The sequence below is a fragment of the Manacus vitellinus genome, unplaced genomic scaffold (genome assembly GCF_001715985.3).
Source record: "Manacus vitellinus isolate BGI_N305 unplaced genomic scaffold, ASM171598v3 scaffold_5_pilon, whole genome shotgun sequence".
Taxonomy (NCBI): Eukaryota; Metazoa; Chordata; class Aves; order Passeriformes; family Pipridae; genus Manacus; species Manacus vitellinus.
The window spans coordinates 40538903-40557141 of NW_021940682.1; the positions used below are offsets into that span (position 1 = coordinate 40538903).

The 18239-nt window shown below is 38.9% G+C and overlaps 1 protein-coding gene across 1 annotated transcript in view; it reads right to left on the reverse strand.

Moving 5' to 3' along the window:
* Positions 1–5677, reverse strand: part of DOCK4 (dedicator of cytokinesis 4) — a 154063-nt gene extending 148386 nt beyond the window's left edge. The window contains exons 1-3 of the mRNA XM_018080173.2: positions 5575–5677; positions 3425–3508; positions 2381–2421 (exon numbers count right to left, since the gene is read on the reverse strand). Coding sequence (XP_017935662.2) covers positions 2381–2421; positions 3425–3508; positions 5575–5677 — 228 coding nt within the window. The remainder of the gene's footprint in view (positions 1–2380; positions 2422–3424; positions 3509–5574) is intronic.
* Between the last annotated feature and the right edge of the window lie 12562 nt (positions 5678–18239).

The following is an 18239-nucleotide window of genomic DNA, read 5'->3' on the forward strand; positions in this document are numbered from 1 at the left end:
CCCTCCTGCCTTCCAGCAGATCAACACTCCCCCTTGGCTTGGTGTCATCTGCAAATTTGCTAATGGTACACTCAATCCCCTCATCCAGATCATCAATAAAGATATTAAACACGACTGGGCCCAACACTGATCCCTGGGGGACACCACTAGTGACCAGCTGCCACCTGGATGCAGCACTGTTCACCACCACTCTCTGGGTCCAGCCACCCAGACAGCTCTTAACCCAGCAGAGAGTCCTTCAACACTTCAGAATATTAGAAGATAAACACATGTAGAATATGTAGAAGACTGTTTGAGAGCTCCCTTAGTGAAGGGTATTCATTATCCCATGAATAAATGGTTTTATTCATTATTCCCATCTTGACAAGAAACAGACAGCTGCTGGGGATAACATCTTACCAACCATTCCTTAAAAAAAGGGGGTTTCTGACAGAGATTTTCAAAATAAAGCAAAACAAATAAAGTTAATGAAGTTCAATAAAAATAAAGATAAGGTAATATAGGAAGTCAAAATAAAGTTTTATTTTGTGGCTACTGTGCCCTGCAGTGCACAGAAAAGTTGTAGTAGACGCCTATCAAAGAGCCCCAGTGTCCAGGCAGGAGCAGTCCTTTTTAGTTGTTTAAGGGCTGTCCACTGTTCTCTTGAACAGGCAGCGTTGCTGCAATGGTCATACTGCTCTTACAGCACACTAACCTTCATAAATCAAAATAAGCAAAATAAAGCAAGTCAGCTTCAAGCTTCTGGCTGGGAACATAATACACTACAGCTCATGCAGTGAGGGAAAATACATATATGTTCTCTTCATAATAAGCACAGCTGCATTCAGCTTTCCTTTGTGATGATGGAGTCCCATTTTCTTTTAACATAGCCATTAGATCTTCGACAAAAACACATCTACTATGTAGAGGCAACTCCCCTTGTAAATGCTCTTACTCCTCTGTAATGCAAAGCAGTTCAGGAGAGCATCTCCCAAGGACAGTAAGACATACAGCCTTGCAGGTGTAACAATATGCCAGAAAACAGGATGGCTGCATATGCACACTTACTGCAGCCCAGCTGCCACAGATAATTTTTTTGAGCGTCAAAGCTGGCAGAATAACAAGGCAGGAATCTTGACAGAGAAGTACCAATAACAAGGAGTTACAAGGTGCTCTTATTATTTTACTTTCGGAGAGACTCCCTTCAAAAATCCAACTCAGAAAACTGTTTGCATTCACACTGGGAAAGCAGAAAATATACATCTCATCTCTTCACACATCAAGTCATGTTTAGAGAACCTATTCATAACTTCTATCACACATTTGACAGACCACAAAGCAAGACTGACAGCAAGCATGTGGTAAGAATTGCAACAAAAGACACAGAAGATGCAATAACAAACCACAACTGCTCATGCTTTATAAATCAAATTGTAATATATATCAATGAGGTCAAAGTAGTAAACATCAGATTAGGCTCTCTGGCTAAATTTATTTTTCACATCGACCTTCCATATAAAAGCAAGGAAATTTATGTGAGCACAGACTGCAGGTCTTAGCACAAAAGGCCAATGGCTTGACATGAGCCCCGAGATACTTCTGAAATTAAAGTATATGTGCCTTATTTTGCTGAAGAGTCTTGGAAATGAAGAGAGAAAAAGAAGAACAAAGCTTACAGTGCAAGTTAAAGGATCAATAGATGATATAAGATCTTTCTTTCCCATGAAAAACAAAATCTTTACAGTCCCAGAGGTAAGACAACAGGACAGATTAAGAAAATACAAAGACAAATAAGACGATAAAGCTTAAAACACATTCAACACAAACGGACACTGAAATACAAATTTCATAACTTTCCATGTCTGAATGCAGAAAAATAACTCAGTGAAATCTGGTTTGAAGTACTATCAGCTATACTACTATGGAAATCAAAAACTACACCTCAAAAGAAAATAAAATGAACCATACATTTTACATGACAACACATATCTTTTATTCAATTGATACTCTACACGTGGCTCCTCCAAACTAGCTGTCTCCACTGGCTGCTCTAAATTAATTCAGAATTAAGAAAAACAGGCACAATTTAACCAACTTCTCCAACAGTATTTACAATTTCTATTTTCAGTAGTCTTTTCCCTTCAACTTAACTTCCTTTGAGTTGAAAATCTAAAATTCAGAAATGAAAGAAAATTCATCAGAACCCTGGACTTGTAAAGTGTATCATTCACAGAAGCATTTCACATCCAAATCTAATTAAAGCAATATCAATAATACACTTAACACTAAGTCCTAGTTTTCTCTTAAGAGTAAATATCATATACTTACATGCAGACTATAAACTCTTAAAAAGTAAATATACATTTTTGCCAAAGAATGCAAAGCTGCAATTGACCTTTACCTTAACGTTCGGGTTTTTTAAGGCAAATCCTCTGTACCACCCTGAGAAGAAAGAACATTTTGTTTTTTAGAGTACACAAATCAATTCCATATGTAAAACAGATTTCATCTTTCCCTTTTGAACAGACATGACAATTCCACAGTGCTGTCAGACCGCACTCATCTAAAAGACTTTCCATACAGTGAAAGGTATTTCATTTAAACCAGCTCATATTCGGATGACTTCATTCACACCATTTCAGGAATTACTCTTTTACTCTGTATGCCTAAATGTTTCTAACAATGTAACCCAGGTATATTCTGCATTGGACACCATACCAGTCAAAACCAAAATGGTTTCTTACTAGCTGTAAACATTTAGAAACCATTTTTGGACTTCATGTTCTAAATTTATCAACCACATTACTATACAAAATTTATAATACACCTTATTCAAAACAATAGATCCTATGCCTTCTAAAAGAACATTTCTTACAAGATTAACCATAAATAGTCCTGGTATGAAACAAAAAAACCCCTATATAATCCCAAATGATAAAAAAAATCAAAATGACAGACAAGCCTTATGTGTTAAGGAGGCATGAAAAAAAATGCAACTTTATTTCTCTTACACTAGAAACAGACATTTGCTAAAATTATATTTGCATTCTCTACCTCAGAACAGATGCAAAAGAGAATGTTTCCACTGCTTTAAGATTTAAACTTGTGACTTTGATTTAATTTGATAGTGTCTTAATGACAGCCAGGCTTCTCTCAGAAATACCAAGAAAGCAGAAGAATCACAATGAGAACTCCTTGCTGTTATAACTCTTACCCTCTATATAAGTTTATTAAACAGAGAGATTAAATAAAAATGAATGAACTGCAAATTAATTATTATAGAGATTAGAGCTAACTGGAATTGTGAAAAAAAAATAAGAGCCCAAAATGTGCTGCATTATTGACTTTTAAAATGTGTTAATTTAAGAAAATAAATTAATAGTAATGGGGTTCAAACCACCATATCAAACTTAATTATCCCTAGAATTCCAGCCTGTGAACTCACCATCGCACTTCTCTAATATTTGAACGGTGTCTCCAATCTCCAGTGATAGGCCATGTGGGACTGTCCCTCGAAAACCAGCTATTACTGAAAAAGATTATAAGTTTCAATTATTCACAAAATTAAAATATAGATTATTATTCCTATTGTTAACAAAAATAGTATATTACTAGGGAAAGTTACATGTTAGAACAAACAAGCTTACTAAAATTTAATAAGCTGTGGAAAGAAACAGAGGTTAAGCCACCTTTATGAGCAGAAAATTTAAAATTCAGGACTTGGGAAAAAACCTAAACACTTACGGCCCTACCACACATGAATGGAAAGCTTATACCGGAGAACACTATTAGCTAGACCATAAGAATCCCAAAGGACACAAAGTGTTTTATTCCAAATGCTCACACTAACACATGTCAGACCTCAGAATTTTGCAAGCTGAAAGTGCCAATATGTGCCAATATTTTTGTTGCCATCTATATCACTCACAAGCCATGATAGGAAAAATCTTATTTCATATTCACTTAACAGATGCTATAGACCCAGCACTCCATACAGTACCAAATGTGAGGAAATAGTTAGGGAGTGGAGACCAGTAAAGCGTGTCGTTCACTCCAAAACGTTAAGTGCACACACAGTTTCCCCTCCAGCCTCGCCAAAGCCAGTGAAGGAAGGTCATGAGCTCAGGCTGGGACAAGAGCTACAGAAATGGGCTTCCTTTGCTGGAGATGAAACATGCTTCAGAAACAAAACATCCATCAGAGCGGTGATGTTCCCAAATATCAAGTCTTATATTGTTAGTGTTAAAACAATAGCCAGCTTTTTTTTCACTCAGCATCAAAATAGAATACTCAAAAGCCACTCGAAATGCTCACTCCTACAAATGCTAAAAATCCATTAACATGTGCGGTGGGTTGACCTTGGCTAGACACCAGGTGCCCACCAAGCTGTTCTATCACTCCCCTTCCCAGCTAGACTAGGGAGAGAGAATAAAATCGAAAATGACTCATAGGTTGAGATAAGGCAGTTTACTAAAACAAAAGCAAAAGTTTGTGCATGCACAAGTGAAGACGAAAATTATTAAGTTTATTCTCTACTTCCCATTAGCAAGTGATGTTTGGCCACTTCCTGAGATGTAGGGCTTCAGCAGTTCCTCAGAAGACAAACACTGCAAACAACTAATGCCCCCCTTTCTCCTCCTTTACTTAGCTTCTATTTCTGATCTGACATCATGTGGTATGGAATATCACTCTGGTTAGTTTGGGTCAGCTGGTTTACTTGTGTCTCCTCCCAGGATCTTGCCCTCAATGAGGGGGGGAGGAATGTTGAGCAACAGTGCTGATGCTGTGCCATCACTGCTCAGCAGTAGCCAAAACACTGGTGCGTTATCAACACTTTTCTAGCTACCAATGCAAAGCACAGCACTGTAAGGGCTGCTATGGGGAAATGAACTTCAGCTCAGCCAGACCCAACACAACCTAAGGAGCTCACGTCTCTGTGTGGCCCAGGCTACACTGCAGGGCCTGTTCACAGGCATGATCCTGCTACTGACTGCCATGGGAGCTTTGATCTACTCCATCTCCAACTTGGGTCAGTTTACCCCTCCTTAGCCAACCTGGTGTCCTGTGGGTTACCAGACTGATGTTGCCCTTAGCTTGAATGCCCACTGAGCATCATGGCCTGCAGCCCAGAACTCCTGTACTCAAGCCATCCATCGGGCTCAGCACCCCCAGCAGCTGAGACTACAAGCACACACTTGGACTCCAGACACCCACCACAGCTGCTCTCTCACTCCCCTCTGCAGCTGGGCAGGGGAGAGAAAATACAACAAAGGATTCATGGACTGACATAAGGACCCAGAGACATCACTCACCAATTACCATCGTAGGCAAAACAGACTTGAAGTGGGGATATTAATTAAATTTATTATGAACAGAATCAGAGCAGGATAATGAGAAATAAATCTTAAAAACACCTTCCCCCCACCTCTCCCTCCTTCCCAAGTTCTACCTCCTCCCCCACAGTTGCACAGGGAGATGGGGAAAGGGGGATTACGGTCAGTTCATTATAGCTTGTTTTTGCCACTGCTCAGGGAGAGGAGTCCTTCCCCTCCTCCAGAGTGGGGTCCCTCCCATGGGAGACAGTCCTTCACAAACTTCTGCAATGAGAGTCCTCCCCACGGGCAATAGGTCTCCACAAACTGATGCAACATCGGTCACTTTTCCATGGGGTGCAGTCCTTCAGGCACAGCTGCTCCATCGTGCATCCCCCACAGGGCCTCAAGTTCTACCAGGAAACCCGCTCTAGTGGGGGCTTCTCTCTCCATGGGTCTGCAGGTCCCTGCCAGGACCCTGCTCCATCATGGGCCCCTCATGGGCTCACAGCCTCTTTTGGGCATCCACCTGCTTCAGCGTGGGTCTCCCTCACAGGCTGCAGGTGGATCTCTGTATCCCTGTGAACCCTCCATGGGCTGCAGGGGCACAGCTGCCTTACCATGGTCTTCACCAAGGGCTTCAGGGGAGCCTCAGCTCCCATACCTGGAGCACCTCCACCCCCTCTGACCTTGATGTCTCCAAAGTTGTTCACATATTCTCTCACTCTGCTCTTCTTTGGCTGCAATTTCATCTGTGCAATAACTTTTTTTTCCTTCTCAAATATGTTATCACAGAGGTGTTGTCATCCCTGATGGGCTCAGCCTTGGCCAGTGGCAGGTCCATCATGGAGTTGGCTGGCATTGGCTCTGCAGGACATAGGGGAAGCTTCAGGCAGCTTCTGACAGAAGGCACCCCTGCAGCCCTACTGCTACCAAAACCTGGCCACACAAACCCTATACAACATGCCAGATAGAAATTCAGCTATTCAACCCTGTGCTTACTGTATTTGAAATATTGAACTAAAATATCACCTAATTCAGGCCATGAGACCAAGTAATAGTGTTTCCGATCCTCTGTATTGTAATGTACTTTTGGAGCTTAATTTTAAACCCGAAGTGGAAAGCAGCCTTCTACCAATATCAGCAGGGCATGATGCACAGAACTACTCTGTGGCCTGACAGCAGTCTTAGCTGTCAAGTATCTACCTGTCCAGATAGGAAAACCCAAATCTCATAGCAAAGTGAAAAAAACACCAACTCAGAGGCATGACAACAAAACTTCACATATAAAAGTGAAAAGGATATGATCCTTGTGGATCCCTTCCAATTCAGAATATTCTGTTACTCTACATATGCAAGAGCATATATATGCTCTTGCCTGCTGTCAGAGGTCTACTCTGCCATAGGCAGAGATTACACTCAAACACAACATAACCTGTCATCCAATGTCTGGGTTTCGCTAAAGTCAGCTGTCAGCAACCACAAAAACTGAAAATTCATTTGTGAATCTTTCTCAGAAAGTTCAAGATTTTAAAAGTAAACCAACAGGATATGGTTTATACTACAGGATGGCATGTATAAAAATGTACAAAAAGTACATTATTGACAAATCTTTCTGAAGACTTCAAAACTCTGTGAATGTAAGCATCACTTCAACCATCAGTAAATCATCACTGTGCTTAACCCATGGTCTTTATCCCTTTGAAAAAAAGCTATGGGATCATGTGCCTGACTAGTCCCTAAGAGTCTGATAAAATGTGTGACCAGTGTGTACAGCATTGAGGCTCTTCCCTCGTCAAGCACGTGTATTGAATCAATTTCTATTAATTTTGGTGCTCCTCTCGCGGTCCAAGTTATTTACACAGAACTGAATACCCTGAAATAAGCACTATGAAATAAAAAGAACTACTTTGGTTCCAACACCATAACCAGATATACATTTTAAGCAGGTTAGTCGCAAGACAGCATTTGTACATTGTTAGAGTCTGTCTAATTTCTTGAAAACCAAGAAATTTTCAATGAATTCTTATACAAAGATCTGAAAATTAAAAGAGTTTATTAAGTAAGAACAGCTGAAAATAAAAACAAAAGTCCCCAAATATCAATACATTGAATATCTCCATTCCCCTGTGACTCTGGAATGCCAGGAGTCATTATAGTCACCTTTCTAGCTTGCAAGCAGCAAAACTGGATTATGAAACTTGCCAAAATAGTACCTAGAGCCACTGAAATAAAATTAATGAATTAACTGAAGAAGCATGCAAAACCAAACCAAACCCAAAGTATATTATATTTGTGAGATGTCTTATTTCTAAACTCCATGAGATAAAAAATACAGTAATTTTCTTCTTAAGAGCCAATATATCCTGTCATATTGTTATGATCTGACTTTGTTGTGACATTCAATTTTTATTACGTAGTTACTAAAGCTGTTAAAAATCTTTTCTCTTCTTTTTTTAAAGAAAAGTTTAAAAAATATTTTTAGGACAAAAAGAAGTTTGAAAGCTGACACAGTGCAAAAAATAGATAGCAATTATTTTAGAACATGTATAGAAGAACAAAATTATACCTTGAAATATCTTCTAGAAGGCTGGCCTGCAGAGTACCAAAAAAAGAAAGAAAGAAATGAGGGCATCAGCTGTACATCTCCGCCAGCACATTCATCTGATACACTTGAAAAACCCAAGGCAGAGGCCTTGCAGTAAGGTCAGGCTCAAAACAGGTAGTCTGTGGGCCTTAGCAACGTCACTCAAAGTAAAATCAAGAGCACTGTAGAGCACCAGAGAATCTAATGCAAAACACCAGAAACCCACAGATAAACTTATACCACACAGTTAACTTTCTACTTACCAAGTCATGCTACAGAACTGGGACCCAGACAGAAGGTGGCTATTATAGCAACTATTATAGCAACTGATAGCAGTGGATGAGAAAGCTGAGGGACTCAACAACTTTTTTGCCTCAGTCTTCAATGGCAACCTCTCTTCCCATAGCTCTTGAGTGAATGGACAGGAGCATGAGGACTGGGGGAACATGACGACTGGGACTCCAACAGTAAGTAAAGACCACATCCATGAGCACCTGAGGAACCTTAATGTCTATCAGACCTTATGAGATGCATTCCAGAGTCCTGAGGGAATTGGCTGATGTAGTAATAGACTATTCACAAGGGCATATAGTGTTAGGACAAGGGGGAATGGCTTCAAATTGAAGGAGGGTAGATTTAGATTAAATATTAGGAAAAAATTCTTTACTGTGAGCATGGTGAGGCATTGGAACTGGTTGCCCAGAGAAGCTGTGGATGCTCCATCCCTGAAAGCGTTTAAGGTCAGGTTGGATGGAGCTCTGAGCAACCTGGTCTAGTGGAAGGTGTCCCTAACCACAGCAGGAGGGGTGGAACTAGATGATCTTTAAGGTCCCTTCTGTGAAGACATTCTGTGATTCATGCCTTTTTTGGTTTATCTGTGGTGTATATACATAAGTAGACTACAGGGAGGATAACGAGAAAGTCATGGTGGGAGTTCCACCAGAGAAGGTCCTAGGGATCAGTGGTTCAGCTAGGACACAGGGTTCTTAACCAAGCCATGATATAGATTTCATGTACTGAACCTCTCGCCCTTTTCTCCAATGACCATATTATTCTACAACACTTTGCAGATGCTCCTGAGTTCTTTTTTCTAGTAGTAATTGAGTACATAATTAATCACTCTGTGGTGACTGTGGTTGAAGGTGTTCTCAACCTACCTTGAAAGCAGTACATATTTATCATACTCATAGAACTGGACTTTTTATATATACAGCATTCATTGACCCATATGCATCATATATGCACCACTGTAATTCTACAATTTCTTCAACAAAATAACTGTTGTGATTGTCACTTTCTTTCTCTTCCATTGCAACTGGATTCCAGGGACCTTAGAAAAGGAAGATGGACAGAAGAAATCCACTCAGAACACAGATTATCTACCAATACCTCCACTCTTTGCAGATGCACTGTATACGTGCATGTCCCCACGAAGCTAAGTATCAAAAGACTTACATCTAGATACATTTTTTGTTATTGTAGTACCTGAAGGTCATATAAATATCCTTTTCAAGCACAGGAATAATGATTGATGTCCTCTTCAATCATCTCTCAGCCACAGGAGAAATATGGAACTCCACAATAAAAGTTTGCAGCAGGATATGTTCTCAGAAATATTTTAGAAACTGAGTTCAAATACTGCAGCCAGCCAGCATTATTAAATATTTTCTTTTTGCCAAAGGGTAGTCAGAGAATAGGAAAGCAAGACAACAACACAGGACACAAAAACCTAATCTACACAGAAAGTGAAATCACATGGTAAACAGTACAGTGACACACAATATTAAAGCAACTTTGGTTTTGGTTTGCTTTGCTCCTAAGTTGAGCTTATCAAAAGAAAATTCATCTTTGTGCTCTCATTCAAATCTCTGGCTGTATGTGCTCACTGTTGGAGAGTTTTACATATGAAAGTGACTGGTTTATAAAAAGATCCATCTAAGCCCAAGGTCTTAATTAAAGCCTAAGCTAAGTGGGTTTTTTGGTGCAGGAACTCACCTTCTGCTCACCCAGAGCACAGATAGCATTGTTGTTCTAAAAACTAAACCAAAATATTTTTCAACTTCCACCTAGTGAATTCAAGCATTACCTGAGAGTTAGTATTACAAAGATAATTTGAGCCTCACCAAGAGCAAGCTGGTTTCACAACTGGTTTGACTTTTTGTGCATAAGATGAAAATATCTCCCCATAAACGGTGCATTGTGACATGGTTGTCAAGATGCCCTTGTCTCAAGTTAAAAATTAAGGTCAACACTACAAAAGGAGACACACAGTACATGCAGTTCTAGTTGAGTAGTAGGACATATACTCCCATATATAAAGTGATCAATAGAAGTAATACCTATAGCAACTACTCAAAGTTCAAAAATAAGCATTTTTATCACAAAAGTAGACTTGGTTTCCACATAATAAAAATCAGTACTGCAACTGAAGACAGAGGAGCGGGGATAGGATGCGAGATAAAAGAACGCAAATTACTTTAACAATTAGTTATTGTTTGGCCATATTCCACATGCGAAATACTTGAGTAAAAAAATAGACTCCAGTTTAATACCCTAAGTCATGATTCCCCAACTACCAGAGGTGACATATGAACCACACAGAAATGCACTAAGTACACACTAGAAAATCAGATTTGAAAGGTGGAAACACCATGTCAGGGGGACTGCTTTTGAAGGGAACAAGATGCTCTGACAGAAAAGGAATTGATTAGCTGGTAACAAGAGTGGCTGGCCCATTTCAAAGTTTTGCTTGGGGTTATATTCTTAAAATTTTTATGCCTGAAATAACTGGAGATCTGCATATAAGAACTAATGAGGCAGACATTGTTGTTCTTTTCCTCCTAACAGATAACCAGAAGCTATCATTGATTCCAGATATTATCTGCTATAATTGAAATCAGGTTCTCTCAGTGACAAAAGTAATTTTTAAAGCTTTTATTTGGGACTTAAAGTGCTGTTATTTCAACAGATTGAGACTATTTCAAGGGATTTTGCTTCTATTCAATAGTTGAAAAAATAATCAAAAAAAGCTGTAATAAATAAAATCAGGATGCTTCAAACATTAAAAAGTCATATTAGTTAAAACAATCATTACTTTTGTATTTTGCCTTTGTAATGAAAAACTGAACTTGGTTTTATGCAGTTTTTAGTTGATGAGTAATAATGTGTATATGTTACCTCTGAGGAAGGCTCCGATTCAGTGGTCTTTGCTGCAGAAATGTAAAAAACTATCTTTTGGTATGGCCTTATGCACAGTAAATACAACAGAAATCTGGCACTGTAAACAGCTGCAGAAAATGCTACATCAGAGAAAGCAGATCACCAGGACAATCATTACTTTCAAAAAAATAAAAAAATAAAAAATTCAATTAGTAACTCTAACTAGGACATTGTTTGGAAACTCAAGTTTGAAGCTACCGACCACTGGCAAGCAATGCAGCATCCAGTGGTACAGCTCTCAGCATTCTGTGGCACAGGGATCTCCTGAGCCAGACATGGCATTTCTGTGTTCAACAACCATTGATGTATGATAATTCTATGAATTTGCCTAAGTAGGCTTTATATGCATCATAATGTCAGTGTCCACAAACTGCCAGTAAGCTTTCTAGTTTAAATACGCTCCATGGAAGAAAGAAGTCTTCCTTTTGTTTCACAATGCCACTTAAAATTTCATTTCATGTCTCCCTGTTTTGTAGGGAAAATTGAATAAGCAATGTCTTGTCACCCTCTCTGCACATTAGCTGTACCTTCTCTAGGATGAAGTTTTTTCTTCTTAAAAGAAGCTGAAGAACCTATTCTGGTTTGTAAATAGGCAGAATTATTAGTAACATAAACACACAGAGGGATACAACTTTGCTAATGCAGAATGGCTAGATTTTACTGTAGCTGTGGTGGGCTTTTACATACGAATTGATCTGGATGGAGAGCATGATAGCACAGCTACATGCTCATGCTTCTAAGCTAATTCAGGCATCTGTTCATAATGCATTGTGCTGCCTACAGATACCCCAGGAGGCTTGCTGCAAACCAACAACAAGCTAATGAAGACAGCAAGAGAAAAGTAGAGAGGGGGTGGGGTGGGGAATCAATCTATTCTGTAAACACAACATATACAAATGTTAGTTTCAACAACAGAAGTGATCCTTAAATCTCCTGCAGATTACTGAGGATAAACACTCTCAAATTTATACTGGAATAAAAGAATGTGGGTTCTCTCGCCTGTATATGTACACTACAAGTAAAAGGATCAAACACATAGCTCAGATGATGACAGCTCAGAACTGAGCCACATGTGGCTTTTGAATATCTCAAGTGCTGCTCATGTGCAGCAGTCAGTTGTTCTTAAGACATGAGTGCTCGTATGGAATTTTCCTAACAAGAATATTTACTGAACAGCTATTTGTGAAAATACCTCAAGGCACATCAAAAATCATCAAAAAAGTTTGTATCAATGTCCAAGCTTTGAAAATACTATATAAAGTAGCATACATATAGAAAACTATTCACTTGTCTGTAAAAGAAACACATCTGGAATTCCTACTTCTAATAGCACCAGCTACCTATACAGATAAGGCAAAGGCCAAGTCTGAAATGCACAAAGAACACAGAGCTGCAGCAGACTGTATTCTCTCCTGTGCTCAGCTCAACATTTGAATTCAGCAAGGTAATCACTTTCAAATCCCTGATTACAATGCTGCCAAAAACCACAGGACAATTCTAACATAGATAATCAGTTTAGTGTGAATGTCTGAACGTTTGTCAAGCTCTCTTCATCCTGCATCTCTGTTACAGCCAGGAATGTTATCATCTCTTTGGTAACAGCCTGATCAGTTCTCCCAATATCTACCAACATTTTTGTTAACTTATTTCTTTGGGTATCTTAGCTATTAGGCACTATATCTTAGAATAGAGCACTAAAAGTAACTTGTGATGATAGTGCCTATTTGACGTTGAGAATGGTTGCCTATCTAGAACACCAAAACTGGAATAATTTCTTCTATGAAATAGCTACTTAAGCTCTTTATATTTCTGGAACTCCTACTGAAACTTTTTATGTCTATATCTTGTCGCTGTGAAGAGAAATTTCTTGATTTACATTAGTTCTGAAACAAGGAATTTCAAAGTAAAAAGAAAATGAACCAAAAAGGTCTTTATAAGTAGAAAATCGAGTATACCTTAGAGTCTATGAAAAGATGAAACAGCTCTTCCCCATGAATTTGCTCAGGAGTCTCCTCTACAGTAAAGGACTGTCAATGTAATACCATAAGAGGTATCATGGTAGAAGGTGAGGCAGATTCAGTACAAACAGGTATAGATGTCATGCATTCAAATAAATTATAATAAAGAAACTAATCTGCACCCAGTTCAACCCAGTCTCACTTTAATTCTTTAATGTAGAGATACAGATGCAATATCAATGCACTAAAACTGCCATGTTGAACAGGAAGTGTGGATTAAGTATGGATTTTCCGTCATTACTTGGAAACAGCAACAACTTAAAAATCCAATTAGTAGAAAGGAGTAAGTGAAAAAAGTATATTATATTTAGATTACGTTATCTGTAAGAACAAGTTCTTTTAGTTAAAAATAACTATGGCTTTTATTAAAACAGTTTCCAAAGTTCTAATAATTTTCAATCTTTGTTAAGTAATTGCCTTAATTTTTAATAACATGATCAAGGAAAATAGTTACTGCTATTTAACTTGAAAAAGTATTTATGTTTCATTCATAGCCTTTGAGGAAACAAAGACTCTGATTAAAATCAAATAAACCAACAGGGGGTTTTGTAATTTCCTGTAAATGTCAAGTATCATAAAGTATCAAGGATGAGAGGACACAGCCTCAAGCTGTGCCAGAGGAGGTTCAGGTTGGACATTAGGAGGAATTTCTTCATGGAAAGGGTTGTTGAACACTGGAACAGGCTGCCCAGAGAGGTGGTGGAGTCACCATCCCTGGAGGTGTTCAGGAAACGACTGGACGCAGCAATTAGTGCTACGATCTAGTTGATCTAGTGATCAATAAAAGGTTGGACTCAATGATCTTAGGGGTCTTTTCCAAGATAAATGATTCTATGATTCTGTAATGTATGCACAGTACAAAGCCAAAAAAGCCACAGATGCCAGATCTCATGCCCACTTTTCAGTGCATTTTGTATCTCATTAAAGCATGAGATGATGCTCATCAAAACCTCCAAAACCTTAAACTTAGGAGAAACAAAGTTCTACATTATTTCAAATCTGGAGCCATGGTGTAATTTTATATATGTCAGAAAGTTTGTTAGCTACATGTCATATTCCTACAAAGCCAGCAGAAACTAAAGGAGAAAATTAAAAGCCTCACACAATTATAGACACAGGAGCTATCTTCCAGAAAGCACTTAAATTTTTCCAGAATAATAGAACAACAATTATTTGAAAGATGGCCTTGAATACATGAGAACACTCTTACAATTTCATGCTGACTTAATGTCAGAACACTGGGTATGGTCCACAGTCTCATAACCACACATTCCCTGTTCTCCTTTTTCCTCCCCAAAGGCATTATAACACAACATGCTTCTCTGAACTCAGTGAGCATAATTTCACAGCCTTTAACAAACTGTAAGCAGCACCTTGCAAATCCAAGCTCAGAAGAGCTGCAGTCTTGTGGACTGCGAAGAAAAGACAACCACCATGCAAGCTGAAAGCACTGCACTTCAGCAACTATGAGAGGCAGGGGGAACAGAGTTAGACAACAGTGCAGTTGCTCAAAAACTCCATGTGTTAGTATCAAAGACTTTGGTAAATGAGACTGGTTTCCCCTTAATATTGCACTGTTTGCTATCTTTAATTAATAAATAGCATTCAAGGAAGACAAGAAAAGCAGAATATAAATTTTCCTCACTAATACAAAAGAGACAGAATACCCTTCTTCCAGAGCAAAGTCAGGTCCATCAATTGACCATATAAATGAAACACTGCCCACTTTTCTTGTATTTCCTTTGGAAGAGCAAGGTTTAATTCTGTGTTTGACCTGCCAGCAGTGGAAGATGATTAAAAAAACCCCCCGGAAAACCAGTAGAATTCAAACGCACACAGACAAAGCAAAACAGAAAACATAAATTAAAAAATCAACACATTTGCAATTTTCAGTGCCATTGCTTTTCAACTTGTCTGGTATCACTATATTTCAGATGAGTTTTAGTCTCCTGGTAATCTATATTTCTCAGATATTCAACCATTTCATTATAAATTTATTTTAAGTATTTTCATTTTACCAATAAGAGTTCTGTTTACTTTGACTTTAACCTTTCTCCAATGTTCTCTATAGCATTTTATAACTCAATAAATTATTCTGCTTTTGTAAGCTATGAGCCTAAACCACATTGCTTCGTACAAAGAACATTTATTAAATGTCAATTTTTTGCTGCACATCAAAAATTACTGCAATATGGCATTTTTCAGAAATGAAAGAAAAACCCTACCAACTTATGCAATAAGCAAATTTTGCAATTCAGCTAATGTGAAAAAAAAATTGCAATTGTGAGCTTCTGAAGCCTGTCTCACAGATTGGCCAATTCTCTGAGATACAAACGTAGTATCAGAAAACCTCTTGAAAGACAGGACAGTTGTCTTTCAAGACAAGGTGTGGAATTAAGCACAGCTAAGGAAGACAATCCTTATAAATCACTAACAAGTATCCTGACACGTGGGGTTTTTTTACCTTAAATGACTCAGGATTTTCTTGATCTAATGTAACTGAGAGGCATTTCAAATACACTGCAATACAGCTATCAGGACTAGCAAAGCAAAACTACTTCCTCCTGACAAAATCCTTAGAGATGGCTGAATGCAAGTTTAAACATCTCACTCTGGCTTTAAGCTGGTTTATTAGGTTTAATGGTTAGAAATAACCACTGCACTTTTCAGCCTGATTTGAATAGTTGTGCCAGCAGAATTCAATGTATTTAGCCCTGAAGGGTTTCATCATTAATCCATAATCTCCATAAAGTTAAAACTTCAAGGATATTTAATGAAATCCCACAATTACCTTAAAATGTATGACCAATTAGAAATGTAACAAGTGCATACACTTTTTGTTTCTGATCAGCTCTCTGAAAAATAAAAAAACCCAAAACTACCTGGATGTATACTTTTAATAGTGTTTCTGTGGTACGGTGCACTTTCAGAAATGCAAGTGTAGGATCTTCTTGAAAAATCAGAATCTTCACATTCTGCTCATGCTTGCTTAAGAACAGTGCCTGTTACCCCAAAATCAAGAGTGAAGAGAGTTTAGGTTCGGTTGGTGACTGTCTATAAAAGCATAAAAGAGCATGAGAAAAATGTATCTGCAAAGTATAGGCAACCAATTAAGACAATAAAGATTGCTGACAAGGGGGCAACTGTTTTGTTTGATGTCATGGGCGGAAGGAAGTGTATGAGCAAACGGTCCTCTTTACCTTTTTAAATGTTTGTTAGAATTCATTGCTGCATCTGAATCTTTATCTTTTTATGTAAGAGTACTTCAACAGACAAGATGATTCTTCTGGTTTTTAACATCCTGGAAGAGTCATTAAAAACCACAGAATCACAGAATAAGCTGAGTTGGAAGGGACCCAAAGGATCATCAAGTCCAATTCTTAGCCCTGCGCAGGACCATCCCTAAGAGTGCCTGAGAGTATCATCCAAACACTTCTTGAACTCTGTCAGGCTTGCTGCCATGACCACTTCCCTGGGGAGCCTGTTCAAGTACCTAACCACCCTCTGGATTAAGAAACTTTTCCTAATATCCAGCCTAAACCTTCCCTGACACAACTTCAGGTCATTCCCTCAGGTCCTGCCACTGGTCACCACAGAGAAGAGATCAGTGCCTGCGTCTCCTCTTCCCCTCACGAGGAAGTTGTAGACTGCAATACGGTCTCCCGTCAGTCCAGGCTGAACAGATCAAGTGATCTCACCTGCTCCTTCATACGGTTTTCCCCTCAAGGCCCTTCACTATCTTCATTGCTTTCCTTTGGATGCTAAAAAAGAAGTCAGTGCCAAAGTCTTCTTTCATGCCAAGGGTGGGATTTGAACTCGCACTTGCAGAGCACAAGGGATTCAGCAGGCGGCCTCCTTAACCACTTGGACACAACTGGTGTTGTAACAGTTCTCTCCTTACCCCCTCCTCTAGATTTGGCACAGAAGCCTAGGAATACATTTCAGATGCCATGGGTCCAGGAAAACATGAAAAACACTGATGTAGTTCTAAGAAATTAGTACTGGGAGACACACATTATCATCTGGCACCATAAAATACTTCCTGAGTGAAACTAGTAGGGATTTGACAAGCAAATGCACAGTGCCAGGCAAACCAGACATGGGGACTTCTAGTATTAAGGAGTTTTCCAATCCTTCTCCAGCTGAAAGAACCTACAGGACTCTTTCCTGATACTCTTAAAAACAAAAACTCTATTTTATACATAAATAAAATTAGCAGAGACAGGTAAAAGGACTTTTGTGTCAGCCCAGTGTCTGCCAGCAGATCAGGAACAACACTGAAATAAGGTAACACAAGTTAAGCAGATTTGCAATCTATCCACTTGGCCACCATCCATGCCATTAAGCCACGTGCCATGTGCTTGTTTTGCACTGAACCAAGATTCAAAACTCACAGGGTTAAAGGAACAGATGCTGCCAAACTTCACTTAAATGGGGCATGAACAAGACTGGGAATGACGGTAAGTGGAAGTCAAGGCAAAACCTGCAGCAAAGAAGTGCAAAGCCTCCTCCAAAGAGGCTGCTGCCCTGGAAGGGATCACTCCCAAGGAGGAACAGCAAACAAACTGCAACTCCAGAACTCCCCTTGGCCACAGTGCCACAGTTCATCAAGAGAGCCATCACACCACATCAGACACAGCTGACAGAATTATTATGCTAATTTAAAATAATTCATTTTCTTAAATACTGTGGGTGTTTTTTCTCTACAACTAATAGCCTTCGGGGGATCCAGATAGAATAACAAAGGCCTCCCAGGATTTATGCAGCAGTTGGAGCAAGGAAAGAACGAAGTTGTATTTTTCTCCCATGCTTGAAAAGACCTTCTGAAACAAGAATATGAAGCTCAAGTAGAGACATCTGTGGCTTGATTCAGCTTGACTGTTGTTCAGTTCTTGTAATCCACCAAGCAGTTTCTGATCGCAACTCTAGATGTTGAAAATCAAGATTGTTTTTAAACCTGAGTGAAACAAGCCCTTAGAACTGATAAGATGAACATCATGTGGCATGTCTACTATACAGAGATTTCTTCTTTTTAAACAAAATACTGTCAAAGTGTCCTAGTTAGGACAGCTGAGACCTGTTTATCACTGGATGGGTGTAACCCAAAACTGTGTATTCTATAGC